Source organism: Chanos chanos, chromosome 4 (assembly GCF_902362185.1).
Source record: "Chanos chanos chromosome 4, fChaCha1.1, whole genome shotgun sequence".
In the NCBI taxonomy this organism is placed as follows: Eukaryota; Metazoa; Chordata; class Actinopteri; order Gonorynchiformes; family Chanidae; genus Chanos; species Chanos chanos.
Genome location: NC_044498.1, coordinates 36,011,469 through 36,026,035, shown reverse-complemented (window position 1 = coordinate 36,026,035; position 14,567 = coordinate 36,011,469). Strand labels below are relative to the sequence as shown.

At 40.3% G+C, this 14,567-nt stretch overlaps 1 protein-coding gene across 2 annotated transcripts in view; it reads right to left on the bottom strand.

Annotated features, from left to right (window-relative positions):
• Window positions 1-14,567, bottom strand: part of adgra1b (adhesion G protein-coupled receptor A1b) — a 105,880-nt gene that overhangs the window by 11,304 nt on the left and 80,009 nt on the right. For both annotated transcript variants that reach the window (XM_030771436.1, XM_030771437.1), the window contains 2 exons: window positions 3,126-3,253; window positions 93-216 (listed from right to left, as the gene is read on the bottom strand). In XM_030771436.1, the coding sequence (XP_030627296.1) occupies window positions 93-216; window positions 3,126-3,253 (252 nt within the window). The remainder of the gene's footprint in view (window positions 1-92; window positions 217-3,125; window positions 3,254-14,567) is intronic.

The following is a 14,567-nucleotide window of genomic DNA, read 5'->3' as shown; positions in this document are numbered from 1 at the left end:
ACTCTGTGCACACATCAATAGACATACATAATCAATTTTGCTGCACAGTTCTGAGAGCAGGGGATGAAGGGCTGAAGGGATGGAGTACTCACGGCTTGGCAGATGAAGGGATAGTTGATTCGGTTGATGCCTCCGGCGAACACGGCAAACGTCAGCGCCGTGTGGAAACAGAAGTTCAAGAGCATGTGCCATCCTTTGCGACTAATCCGAATGGTACTGGAAAAATAAACACATGTGATATATGAGAGGAACAAATGGGACTGACAATAATTACATACAAATGTCATGATACAAATAGGAAATCAATCACTTTGACAGGCAACAACAAGTGGATGGATTAAGCAGCCAATTAGTGTCACCAGTATCAAAATCAACTAAGTAAACATTTACTGTAATGATGTTTACTGAATCAGTGCACATGATCCACAGCATTCATGAAGGGAGGGAGAGGGACTGTGTTTGTGTGTGTGTGTGTGGGAGTGCGGAAGTGTGTGTGTGTGCGTGTGTATGTTTGTGGTGTGTGGGACATACAGAGTGAAATAGTAACATACACACTATACACTAAGAGAGAGAGAGAGAGAGAGAGAGAGAGAGAGAGACAGAGAACATTTAACAGACATTATCACCTTATAATGCCTTAATTTCATCACCCAGGGCAGTCAACACACAATTGTAAGTAAACAAACAAACAAACAAACAATTATTCAATTCAACAAAGGAATAAATAAGAGATTAAATAAAAAGTGTTTTAGAATAGAGGATTTCATGAGATAGTTTAACATATGTTCTTTGCTGATGTCTGCTTAATCCACTTCTGAAAAAGTGTCAAAATGATCAGTTCAAGGCCTCACAATAAGAGATGTGTGTGAGAGAGGGGGAGGGAGAGAGAGAGAGAGAGAGACAGACAGAGAGACAGAGACAGAGACAGAAAACCTTTGGTACAGTCTGACTGCTAACAGAAAAAAAAGAGGAAAAGGTGGGAAGAGAGTGAGAAATTGAGCGAGAGAGGGAGTGAGAGGGAGAGGTGGAATCAGAAGCCAGAACGGTAGCTCTCTAAGGTCATAAATCAAATGGCCAACAGAGGCAGAACAGCAGCGTTCAGGGCACTGGAGGCTGGCACACTTCACTGGGTCAAACAGCACAATCTGGCAACCCTCCACACAGCAATGCAAACTCCCAGTGTCTCTCAGCACACCAGTGTGCACACGTGGGTGCCTGTGTGTGCACGCCCGTGCATGTGTGGTGTGTGTGTGTGTGTGTGTGTGTGTGTGTGTGTGGTGTATGTGTGTCTGCACAACAGGCCATTTTTTTTCCCTTTTTCAAACTCGGTCCATTCAGTAAATGAACTGAATTTCAGTTCATTAACGTAAACATTTATATGCAAAGTAACAGGTGCTATGCAATGAAAGAATAGAATTAAAATTAATGACTGCATTGAATATGAATTGGCTCAAGTTTTGCTTGGACACACAGGGACATGAGAGAGAGAACCTTGATTTAAACCCAAGTCATCACTGACATCCAATTTACACTTTATTCATTGATAAAACCAAAAGGTTAAGTAATAAACAAAGCAAAGAGAGAATCACCTGTGTGCCAGATGTTAGTTTTTACCAGACTGTTCATTTTTATCAATAGGAGAGAGTCTAGAAAAACAGTCTGTAATCACAATTCATCTTTCCAAATGAGGACAGTGTGACAAAGATGTGAAATCCTATCTGCATTAAAGAATTAACTGGTGCACATGTTCATCGACACATACACACTCACACACACACGCACGCACATGCACACACACGCACACACAAACAGCTCCATGCAGGTGACTCAGAGACATATCACTCAATGGTTCATAGACAGAGCAAAACTGGCTCAGAGAGAGAGAGAGAGAGAGAGAGAGAGAGAGAGAAAGGGAGAGAGTGAGAGAGAGAGAGAGAGAGAGAGAGAGATGAAACAGTACCAGCAGAAGAGTGGTAGAGGCAGATTCAGCTGTTAAAACAGATTGCAGGCTTTAGAAAGCAGTCCACTTCTGTCCATTTTTTTTCACAGGGGATGAGAGGAGTCTAGTTGGCAAAGAAATGTTTGAAGTGTTTCTACTTGCTAGAGCTTCTCCACAGTGGAAGACAAATCATGAATAATTTGGGTTCTGTTTGATGAGTCATACTGTGTAGTTCTCTCTCTACCTCATTTAGTCCAAACTTACACCAAATCCAGCTAACACACCCCCTCTCAACACACACACACACACACACACACACACACACATACACACCAAAAAGCCCGGAATACACATAAGCCTTGTATCAAAGACATTATTAAAAGAGTTAAATCACAGAGCCTGTTCCAATATGCTAAAAAGGGCTTACTTCGCTTGCTACATGTTTCCAATTGCCCGTTAGAATTAAAATATTTTTTAAAACTTAAAGAGTATACATATTCACAGCAGCTCCACTGCATTTCCACAGAGAAATCAGCAAAATACCAAAACAGCAACGACTTCAACCACATGACCAAGACAGAGAAAGAGATAGAGAGACAGAGAGAAAGAGAGAGAGAGAGAGAGAGAGAGAGAGAGAGAGCAATTTAGAAACTTTTAAAAGGATTGAGAGAATCCTCCCTGTATTCCCCACACTAACAAGTAAAAAACAACTTCAGTGTATATGAGGAGAGACAGAGTGTGTCCAAATAGCTGTTAAATATGTATCTGCCTGACAAACAGTCCAGCCTTTCTGCTCTCTGCTGCTCTCTTACACACATATACATACATGCACACATACACATACACACCCACACCGAGCATATGCACCCACACAGACACAAACACGAAACTACTATCAATACCTTTACAGTGTCTTTCTGGTATATACTGTATATGTCTGACTTGTTTGGGTCTGTGTGTATCGAAAGTGGTTTTGGCAATATTTTATTTTAGAAAAGTCATGCCAGCAAAGCTCATTGAATTGAAGCGCACTAAACTGAAAAAGAGAGAGAGAGAGAGAGAGAGAGAAATAAAGAAAGAAAGAAAGAAAGAAAGACAGAAAGAAAGAAAGAAAGAAAGAAAGAAAGAAAGAAAGAAAGAAAGAAGTCTACAGACTAAACAGACTGAGGGAAAAATAGAGGTGTACCTGTGGTGCACAATGTAGGTGATGATGGAGGCAAAAAGACAGAGCAACATCACTGCCGTACAGGCATACACGACTGGGTGCAGAAACTCCCCCGGATATGGAGGGAATGACAGCACCTTCTTCAGATCCTGAGAGAGAGAGAGAGAGAGAGAGAGAAAGAAAGGGAGAGAGAGAGAGAGAGAGAGAGAGAGAGAGAGAGAGAGAAAGAGAAGGAGAGAGAGAGAGAGAGAGAGAGAAAGAGAGAGAGAGAGAGAGAGAGAGAGAGAGAGAGAGAGAGAGAGAGAGAGAGAGAGAGAAAGTAGTCAAACGCACAGCACTTCTCATGTCCAAACAGTGCTTCCAGTTATTTACAGAACACTCACTGCATTCCTCTCAGCTAAAACACAGCGGCACTGACGTACAGATAGAAACTGTTCTTTTGATAGAACAGATCAAAAACAATTTAAAACAACGACAGAGACAGAAAGTGCAGCTGAATAACAAGCACCAGACACAGATGAGCTGACTAATAGTGACGGGATCAGATTCAGCCGACAAAAGGACAGTGTGTGGGGAATGCTGTCTGCTTGCCAGATAACAGCACTACTGTTACACACACCATTATCACTGGATTACATCTGATACAATTAGATACAATTCAATTCAGTTTGGTTTAGTGCGAATCAATTCAGTTTCAATTCAGTTTAGTTCAATTCAATTCAACTCAGTTAATTTCAAATTAAACTCAAATTACTGTGCATTACTTGATCTAGATTACTTGATTCATTGACACAACTATGATAGTGAGAGTGCTTACAAAGTACAATCTAAATTCTAATCTAAACAAAATTTACATTGTGTACATTCTCCCACTGTCTTGTGAAAAGCAAGAGAGTTCACAGACACTGAGTTAAAATGTGGGGTGTTTGTCTTTCTGCTAGTGCAGAGCCTGGGGCCTATAGCTAACATTACAGAGACAGACATGGAGGATGATTGTTCAGTCTGTGTCCACAGTGACCATAAGCAAAGAGAAGGACAGAGAGAGGGGGGGGGGGTAAATCTCTCTATCCCTCCCTTGCTGAGTGTGTGTGTGTGTGTGTGTGTGTTTATGTTTGTGTGTGTGCGTGTGTGCTTGTGCGTGTGCGTGTGTTGTTCTGTGTGACTGATAGACACACAGTTGGCCCCCTCTATCTCTGTTCAGGTACCCAGGAGAGCATGAATCTCAGACAGGGTTCAGTGGTTGGGGCGTTACAGGGACCAGAGTGTGCTAAGAATCAGTGGTGCTGGCCTCTGGCAGGAGTGAGACACCAGCACACACACAGCAGTGTGGCAGAGAGACAGCTAGTAAACATTGAGTACATTCTGTTATAAACCGAGACCTTTACGTGGTGGTCGGAGGGTTGTGTGTGTGCGTGCATATGTGTGTGTGTGTGTCTATAGTGTGTAAAGCAGGTTTCTGCATTGATTATTGATTTATTGATCACACAAAAGGGCACCTCTGTTCCAAAATGAGGCAAAAAAGGAAGTGCAAGACCAGCATTTCACTACACCTACCAACTCTAATACACAGAGACTACTGTAACCAGACTAGACTCAGTCTCCAGGACACAAAAGCTTGGACACGTGTCTATAATTACAAAAAACACTGCATGTGTAATAGGATTTCTTCAATATCTTGAACCATCTGTTCTCAGACAGTGTGATATTGCAGTAAAATGTAAAGGTACTCAGAAATAACCAGAGCCTCTGTGAATAGGCATGGTTATGATATAGAAATCATGGAAATGGGTTTCGTGGAATACTATTCCATATTATTCATATATTGTTTAATTTCTTCAAATTCACAGTCCCATGCAATTTCCTCCTTACCCCCCAGCAGTGTGTAAATCCTCAACAAACCTGCTGCCTGTCTGTCTCAACCTGACCCAAAAAATCTGAATTTTTCTCTGTCATGCTCTTCTGTCATTGCATTTATGCTGCACACGTCACCATCACATTCTATCCCTGTCTCCTCAACTATTTTTCTCACTATCTGTCGCTCTCATTTTTTCCCCAATTCAGTTTGCTTTATTGCCATGACTGTTCCCTCACAATATTGCTACAGCATTAAAATAATGTTCTCTTTTTCTGTGTCTGTCTCCATCCCTTCTAACATTTTCTTTCTGACATTTCATCTCTCTCTCTCTCCCCCTTCCTCCCTCCCCCCATCTCTCTCTCTCTCTCTCTCTGCAGTGTCAGATAAGGCCAGTCTGGCTCTATTGTTATTGTTATTACTATCGTATTACATCACAGATCTCTCTGAGCTTCATTATTGTACCCCTGCAACCACCGCTCCAATTCATTACTGCTTAGCCGCAACATTAGCGTAGCTGTGCCCATCAGATTACAGCTGCCACATAGCGTCTTAGCTTCCCCGCCTCTCCCTTTTGCTCCTGCTGTTGCTAAACCAGCTCTTTAACCAGACACTACTGCTTTACAAATCTAATCCAGCTCTGCCTCTAACCCCACAAAACCCTAATCCAGATTACAGCTGCCAGTGAGAGACATTTCCATGGGTAGGTGCCAGACAAAACTGGACACCATTTTGAGAGGGGGGGGGAAAGTGTCTGTGAGCGAGAGGACCAGATTTGTCTAGAGGGTGAGGAGGAAAATCAGACACTGCTGTAAATATTTATTTCCACAATGGCCCTGAGGATTATTTCTGAAACAAATGTGACATTTACACAAACACACACTCCCACACGCATAAAAAAATATACACAAAGGCAAACATACTGACATGCATACAATTGCAGGCAAAGACAAACACACACTCACACACACACACACGCACACAAGATGTAAATCGCTTGGCAGGAGGCCACAATGCTAGAATGTTTTATCCTAAAAGACACACAGAGCCAGAGGCCAGAGAGAGAGAGAGAGAGAGAGAGAGAGAACTATAATGAAATAAAATAAAATTGTGTATACCATAAGTACGTAAACCATACTACCGTATCACATTTAAAGCACACGCGTGTGCACACACACATTCAACAGCTATGTATGTATATCTATGTATATCTACTGTATATCTATATCTGTATATCTAAACAGAAACAACATGCCACCAAAACCACAAACACTTACCCAGACTACCTAAGTCTATACATTCTCCCAAAACTGACAACATCTCAAATATCAACCCACAAACACTTACCCAGACTACTTAAGTCTATACATTCTCCCAAAACTGACAACATCTCAAATATCAACCCACAAACACTTACCCAGACTACTTAAGTCTATACATTCTCCCAAAACTGACAACATCTCAAAAATCAACCCACAAACACTTACCCAGACTATTTAAGTGTATACATTCTCCCAAAACCGACAACATCTCAAATATCAACCCACAAACACTTACCCAAACTACTTAAGTCTATACATTCTCCCAAAACTGACAACATCTCAAATATCAACCCACAAACACTTACCCAGACTACTTAAGTCTATACATTCTCCCAAAACCGACAACATCTCAAATATCAACCCACAAACACATACCCAGACTACTTAAGTCTATACATTCTCCCAAAACTGACAACATCTCAAATATCAACCCACAAACACTTACCCAGACTACTTAAGTCTATACATTTTCCCAAAACCGACAACATCTCAAATATCAACCCACAAACACATACCCAGACTACTTAAGTCTATACATTCTCCCAAAATTGACAACATCTCAAATATCAACCCACAAACACTTACCCAGACTACTTAAGTCTATACATTCTCCCAAAACTGACAACATCTCAAATATCAACCCACAAACACTTACCCAGACTATTTAAGTGTATACATTCTCCCAAAACCGACAACATCTCAAATATCAACCCACAAACACTTACCCAAACTACTTAAGTCTATACATTCTCCCAAAACTGACAACATCTCAAATATCAACCCACAAACACTTACCCAGACTACTTAAGTCTATACATTCTCCCAAAACTGACAACATCTCAAATATCAACCCACAAACACTTACCCAGACTACTTAAGTCTATACATTCTCCCAAAATTGACAACATCTCAAATATCAACCCACAAACACATACCCAGACTACTTAAGTCTATACATTCTCCCAAAACTGACAACATCTCAAATATCAACCCACAAACACATACCCAGACTACTTAAGTCTATACATTCTCCCAAAATTGACAACATCTCAAATATCAACCCACAAACACTTACCCAGACTACCTAAGTCTATACATTCTCCCAAAACTGACAACATCTCAAATATCAACCCACAAACACATACCCAGACTACTTAAGTCTATACATTCTCCCAAAACTGACAACATCTCAAATATCAACCCACAAACACTTACCCAGACTACTTAAGTCTATACATTCTCCCACAATTGACAACATCTCAAATATCAACCCACAAACACTTACCCAGACTACTTAAGTCTATACATTCTCCCAAAACCGACAACATCTCAAATATCAACCCACAAACACTTACCCAGACTACCTAAGTCTATACATTCTCCCAAAACTGACAACATCTCAAATATCAACCCACAAACACTTACCCAGACTACTTAAGTCTATACATTCTCCCACAATTGACAACATCTCAAATATCAACCCACAAACACATACCCAGACTACTTAAGTCTATACATTCTCCCAAAACTGACAACATCTCAAATATCAACCCACAAACACTTACCCAGACTACTTAAGTCTATACATTCTCCCAAAACTGACAACATCTCAAATATCAACCCACAAACACTTATCCAGACTACCTAAGTCTATACATTCTCCCAAAACTGACAACATCTCAAATATCAACCCACAAACACATACCCAGACTACTTAAGTCTATACATTCTCCCAAAACTGACAAAATCTCAAATATCAACCCAGCATAAATAAAAAATAAATTAAGAATGAAATAGGGAATAAAACTACAAGTAACGTGTCATTTTCAACAAATTTACTCACTTTAAGTCCCTTCAGAGGCATAAGGAGTCAGGTTTTGTGGTAATGGTGCTTTCTCCACTAATCTGTCCCATCTGAATACACTGATAACTCCAGGGACAAACTGAAAGTAGGCTAACACATGCTCTTGTTTACTCGCAAACACACATGCTACAACTAAGTTTTATAACCTCTCTCCCTCTCTCACACACACACACGCGCATTCACCATTCACACATATACATGGAAACTGATCGGTTGGATAAATTCAAACAAATCTGAAGGTTTCTCAGACTAATAAGCCTCATTTGGACCCTGGTGAATACACAATCCAGGGTCAACAGCACAATTTAGAAAGAACAGTAATATCATTTATATCTTACATAGGAATTCCTGCCTAAGGGGCTTCATTTCCATTCCTTCTAATGAGAGGCTTCCCTGAATACAATCAATTCACTAACTCGAGTTAGATTACTTACTTTATGAACCCTTTCATTGCAAGAGACTGAAAAAGCACATATACAGTCTGTATGAACGCTTCTTGAGAAAACTCTGATGTCTGCATTAACTGGCCATTTTTAACAATGAGGGGGCATACTATTGAGATAATCTAAATTGCATGGTTTATATAGTACACCTATCAATCAACAGCTCCAGATATTTTGGCCTGGTCTTTGACAGCACTAAGGTGAAATGTTACAGACTCTAACAAGATACGCTGACTCACAAATACAGTGGAACATCTGCTTTATGATAGAGAACATCACATTATGCACTGTTACACAAGGTACTCTGTTTTCTGAATATATCTACTGTTTTCTAAAAAAAAAAAAAACCACAAAAAAACATAATGGTCATAATAAGTTACTGATTACTGTTTGAACCTAGGTCTTACAAAGATACTGCAAAAGCCAGTGCTCTGAAGAAAATTCACTTGGCCCTCATTCTGCCTGTCTGCCTCTGCTGTTCGTTCTCCGCACCACACAAGACCTTGTTTTATGAGCATTCTCTTCTGCGGGAGAAATCTGTTTCGTTTTAAGACACAAACTGTATGTCCTTGCTGGCTCAGAGGTAAGAGAAGTAGGCCAGCAGTGAGAGGATTTTGGGATTGATTCCTGAGCCTGGAGCCTGGTTAAGAACCCCCCCCCCCCACCACCACCACCACCCAATGTCCATAACCTGTCAATATGCCTTTGAACAAGAACCTTAAACCAGTCAGTTCAACAAGCATGTGACCCCCTCAGACAAAGAGGCTGTTTTAGAAAAGACTGTCAGCTTAATGAAAGAAAACAAGAACTTCACATTTAATAATTAGAGAAGAGTTCTACCAAATGGAGCTACTCCAACGATCATCTCACACCAAGCGACGAAAACCCGAAGCATATAAGTAATTAGAAGAGGCAATGATTCATCCAAACGAGAAGATTTCAGGTGAGATATACTGTTAGATATGTGAAACTGATAAACGTTCATGTTTAAACGTCTCTGGGCGTACAGTTTTGCAGCGTTAGATGGATCTGAAAACTGCCAAATCAGCTCCCTCAGACATGTCCTTGACTGCTTCTGAAATATGACCGAAAGCACCTTCGTAACTTACGATTATGTTTAATGATAGGAACATGAAACCACATACCAATGAGCAAGGTGCTCTGGGGATGGCATGGCAAAACAGGACTCGGTGAATGATTAACACACACACACACTCACACAATATGTGATCATAAAACAAAATATGCACTTATGGTCTTCAAAAATATTTGCTTTGGCTATGTTAGACTCAGTCGAGCACATGAAATGTTAAATGGTGGAGTCTGGAGACACATCTGCCTGGGAGGCAGTACTTGCTAAGCCATGTGTAAGTGAAAAAGCCTCTAAGGCAACGCTTTGCATTACAATTCAGTACTTACATTTCCATGTCCTTTATACATCATTTAAACTCATTTGTCCTTCAATAGCCATTAGCCAAATGGGCCCAGTGACTATGGGACTTTATGTATGGGTTAAAAAAAATTGCTCTGGGTTAACTAATGTATGGCTATACTAAATACTGCTTTATATATATATATATATATATATATATATATATATATATATATATATAAAGCTTTTAAGAAACTTTATCAGTTTTAGCTGTTCCATACATCTATAGCTGCAACTAAAGCAAAATGAGTTCTATTCAAGAACTATGCTTTAATGTGAACTCTAGATAAGAAAAAAGCGCATGAAACAAGTCTGTTTTTTTTTTCTTAAACATCTCAGTCTTTTACAGCTCTGTTGTACTGAGTTTTGCATTTATGTTGTGGTGTGATGTCTCAACAGATATCCTGTCATTTTCTACCAGTTCACATTTTATGATGTATCAAAAATCAAAAATCATTGTATGGAACTACTGGGACATGGTGTATGGAGTGAAGTATACCACTGAGTAATATTTCTGTAAAACGAAATGCAAAATTAATCACCAAAGTAATCTGAAGGCTCAGCTGCAAGGAACTCATAAAACTGCTACTGCTGAACATGGTTCTCTTTTCTCTTTGTTTCTTCAACCCACAAAGCCTTTGCACAAAGCCTTAGAGAGCAGCCTCTGTCTTAGAGAGCGAGAGCAGTAACGTTAGAATACTGACGAGTCTGTTAGGATCAAAAAGAAAAGCATTGTGTTTTCACATCACTTCACACAACTATAGCTGAACTAATGAAGGACATGGCCAAAGAAAACCCTGTCTATAGCTGTCTGCAGTCATCACAGCAGGCCAAGTTTCACAAACACAAACTCAATTCCTGTGAATGCGTATATGTGTTTGTGTCTGTGCGTCCGTGTGTTTTTGTGTGTGTGTGTGTGTGTGTCAGTAAGAGAAAAACAGAAAGAGAAAGAGAGAGAGAGAGAGAGAGAGAGAGAGAGAAACACACACACACACAATCCCATGTGTGTGTGTTCATGCAGGTATATTAACCTATTAACAGCAGTTTCCTATGTGAGAGTTGTTAAGTGAATGCATAATATGTTGCTATGAAATGTTGATGATATTTGTCACGCTTAACCGTGCTGAGTTGTATGTGTGTGTGTGTGTGTGTGTGTGTGTGTGTGTGTGTGTGTGTGTGTGTGTGTGTGTGTGTATGTGGGAGGGTATATGAGCATACATGCTTGAGTGTGTGCATTCATGTGGGTGTACCATCTAAATCCATCTTTAAGACTGAGAATCTGCATATGAGCCTGCCGTCCTTTCCTCTCCGGATCTCTTTCTGTTTGTGCCAAGGCAATCTCCTCTTGCTCCCTATCTCTGATAACGGAGTGCAAGAAATCATCTACGTCACTCCCATTTCAAACACAGACAGTTTTGCTATCTGTACTGTTTAGACTTAAGTGGCTCTCCCTTTCTCATTCTCCACCCATTTACATGTCTGAGCCTCATTAGGGTGTATGGGAGGCAGTCCGGGGATAGAAAATCTCACAGACTAAATTAGATTTCACCTTTGATAGTCGATTGCATCGCTCAACCAACCCGAGGGATTGTGAGCTGAGGTGTGCAAGCATCGCAACTAAACAGCCACGAATCACATTGGCTCATCTCCAGAGAAATGCTAATATGTAATATGAGTCATGCCCATATATTTACACACCCCGATACTTCTGTCTTGTAAACACATAAAACTAAAATATTCTTTCTTTCTCATCTGGACGCGGGCCTAAATTTATTGTGACATCAACAACAACAGTCATGAAAAAGTGCAGTGTTTTGGAGACTAATAGGCTGTTTAGTGTTGTTACATATTTGTATTTAGTCCAAGATGTAGTGTGGCCTTTTGTAGGATTAGAGGATTCTCAGAATGGAGATATCTGTGGAAGGCAGGACTATCTGACATACGTGTTTTACCGGATTATTCTCTCTGACTATTCAAGCTCTTTTGCCCCCAAAATGCATCTGTTTATACTGGCTGTCACAGCCATAGCCTCAGAATCAACAAAGACAAGCAAATATGTATACAGGAAGAACATGAGAGAGAGAGAGCGCGGGAGAGAGAGAGAGAGAGAGAGAGATTGATAGAGATCGAGAGAGAGTAAGCCAGAGAGGGAGAGAGAGAGAGAACGAGAGAGACAGAGAGAAAGATAGAGAGAGAGCGAGAGACAGAAAGAACAAAACAGAGAAGACTAAGACAGTGCTTATAAAACAGAGAGACCCCAATTAATATACAAAAACATAAAAACATACAAAGACCTGACCAACAAAATTACAAATATACACACACTCCCATAAACCAATAACACACACACACACACACACACACACACACCACATTAAGAGCGAGTGCGTGTGATTGATCGGACTACAGCGCCTCACCCAGCGACAAAATGAAGGGCTGATCCCGGACAGCCAACACTTCAAAAAGCGCGACTGAAATGAAAGAACAAAAGCACAAAAGCACTGCACAGACTCATGGCGTGTAAGTGACAGATAATGACTGCACTGAAATCAACTGGCTGAACCATCTCCCCCATCCAACAAAAAAAAAAGAAAGAAAAAGAAAAGAAGAAAAAAAATGTTAATATAGACCAAATCCAGGAACAAAATGACACTATGAAAATGCAATATTGGAATTTTGCTGAGTGATAAGTCATTCAAAGAGCCGCTTGTAGACTTATTCCACCCACCACCACCCGTTCTTATCTACTCTCCTCGAAATTACACAAAGTCTCATATTCCATCTACCTTATCATCCCCCTAGAACACCCGGAGAGGTAGAGTAATGTCACATCAATAAACACACTCACAGTACTGACCAGGGGTTCATGCAGCACTGCCTGCTTGTACCATCACAGGAGAAAGAGAGAGTGAGAAACAAAAAGACAGAGGACAGATGAGTGCACAAGACCTTTTGTAAAAGGACTATCCGCTGTCAATAGAGGTGATTAATCGGGGAGGAGGTCAATAGGTCAAAAGGCCTGAGGTGAAAGGTCACACTGAGTGGCGGTATTTTGCTCTAGCTAAATGGACTTTACGCCTGTGTGTCTTCAAGAGAAAGATTTCAACTCTGACTGCGCTCAGATATGGGCATTTGAGGATATTCAAGTAAAGGGATTTCTCTGTCCTAATCCACTGGAGTTTAGAGGAATTTTCTCTTGTCTTCACTGATACTTGTGATCTTGCTTTTTACCTTTCTGATTTCTCAGCGATCTAATTCAAACCCTCACTCACTCACTCACTCACTCACTCACTCAATCATTTAGTCGCTCACATAAACCAACAAGAGCTATGAGGGGTGTATTCTGGGAGATGTAGTTTGCCGATGACAACTTGGTTTCAGGTCATACAACAAACATATGAGATGTAAATACAGGCCCTGTAGCTGTCTTTGATCTTTTGTTTCAGTTGAACCCACAATAAATGCTTGGGTAGTTTTTACTCTATGAAACCATTCTGCCAAAATACAAGGAAACTGATGGTGAAAAAGAAGGGAACAGAGAAAAGTGGAAAATTAAGAGGAAGACTGAAGAAGAAGAAGAAGAAGAAGAAGAAGAAGAAGAAAGACACAGTTGATCTAGAAGCATAAGACGTATATTCAGATGGCACTTTATACATGAGCAACACAAATATTGATATGGACACCCAAGATCCCTCTTCGAAGCACCACGGACAAGAGTTTTATATCAATAATTTTCAGTCTCTGTTTATGTCCAATTTTAGCACGGCACACTTAGAGCCATGAAGTCCAAATATTGTTGACGTAGCAATAAATCCACTCATAAGAGCTGTCAGAAATACAGTTCTCATATGTTTATGAAGGACTGTTTTCATGTCTGCTAGCTTAACTATCAATTAATAAACACTGTTAACATCTGTGAGAAAATCCCCACAGAGTGACAGTTAGTTAGCCTTTTAAATTAGCACATTTGCACTTGCAAAGATACACTCACTCTCTCTCTCTCTCTCTCTCTCTCTCTCTCTTTCACACACACACACACACACACACACACACAAATATAAATACACAGGATGTGATTTTCCTTTCAGCCTGTGAGATTTAGCAGTAGGGCATGAATAAGAGATAGACTTTGGACAGTGTATAGGTTAAAGATGGGGAATGGGTTAAAATAATGCAATTTGAACAAAAAGGCAAAGCCAGCCAATCATCAGCCAATATGTTGTGTCAGGAAAAAAAACCCTCCAAGGTAGTTTACTCGCTGACTAAAGCAATACTGTGTGTAAGAGTGTGTGCATGTGTGCGTGTGTGTGTGTGAACTTATCATTCAAGCATACAAAAGTCTGCATTAAATGCCAAATCATTGGCAAACTGCTATCTCAAGCGAGAAGTGAAAATTAGGAGATGAGACTTCATAGCTTTTCCAAATTCAAGCCAGCAGCTGCCGCTGAAATGAGTTTATCACATTATACAATTTTACTGACAGCCTCTCAAATCACAAGACAACAATGGTCATCAAACCACAAACAATAAGTTCCCTGTCTTTCACCAAA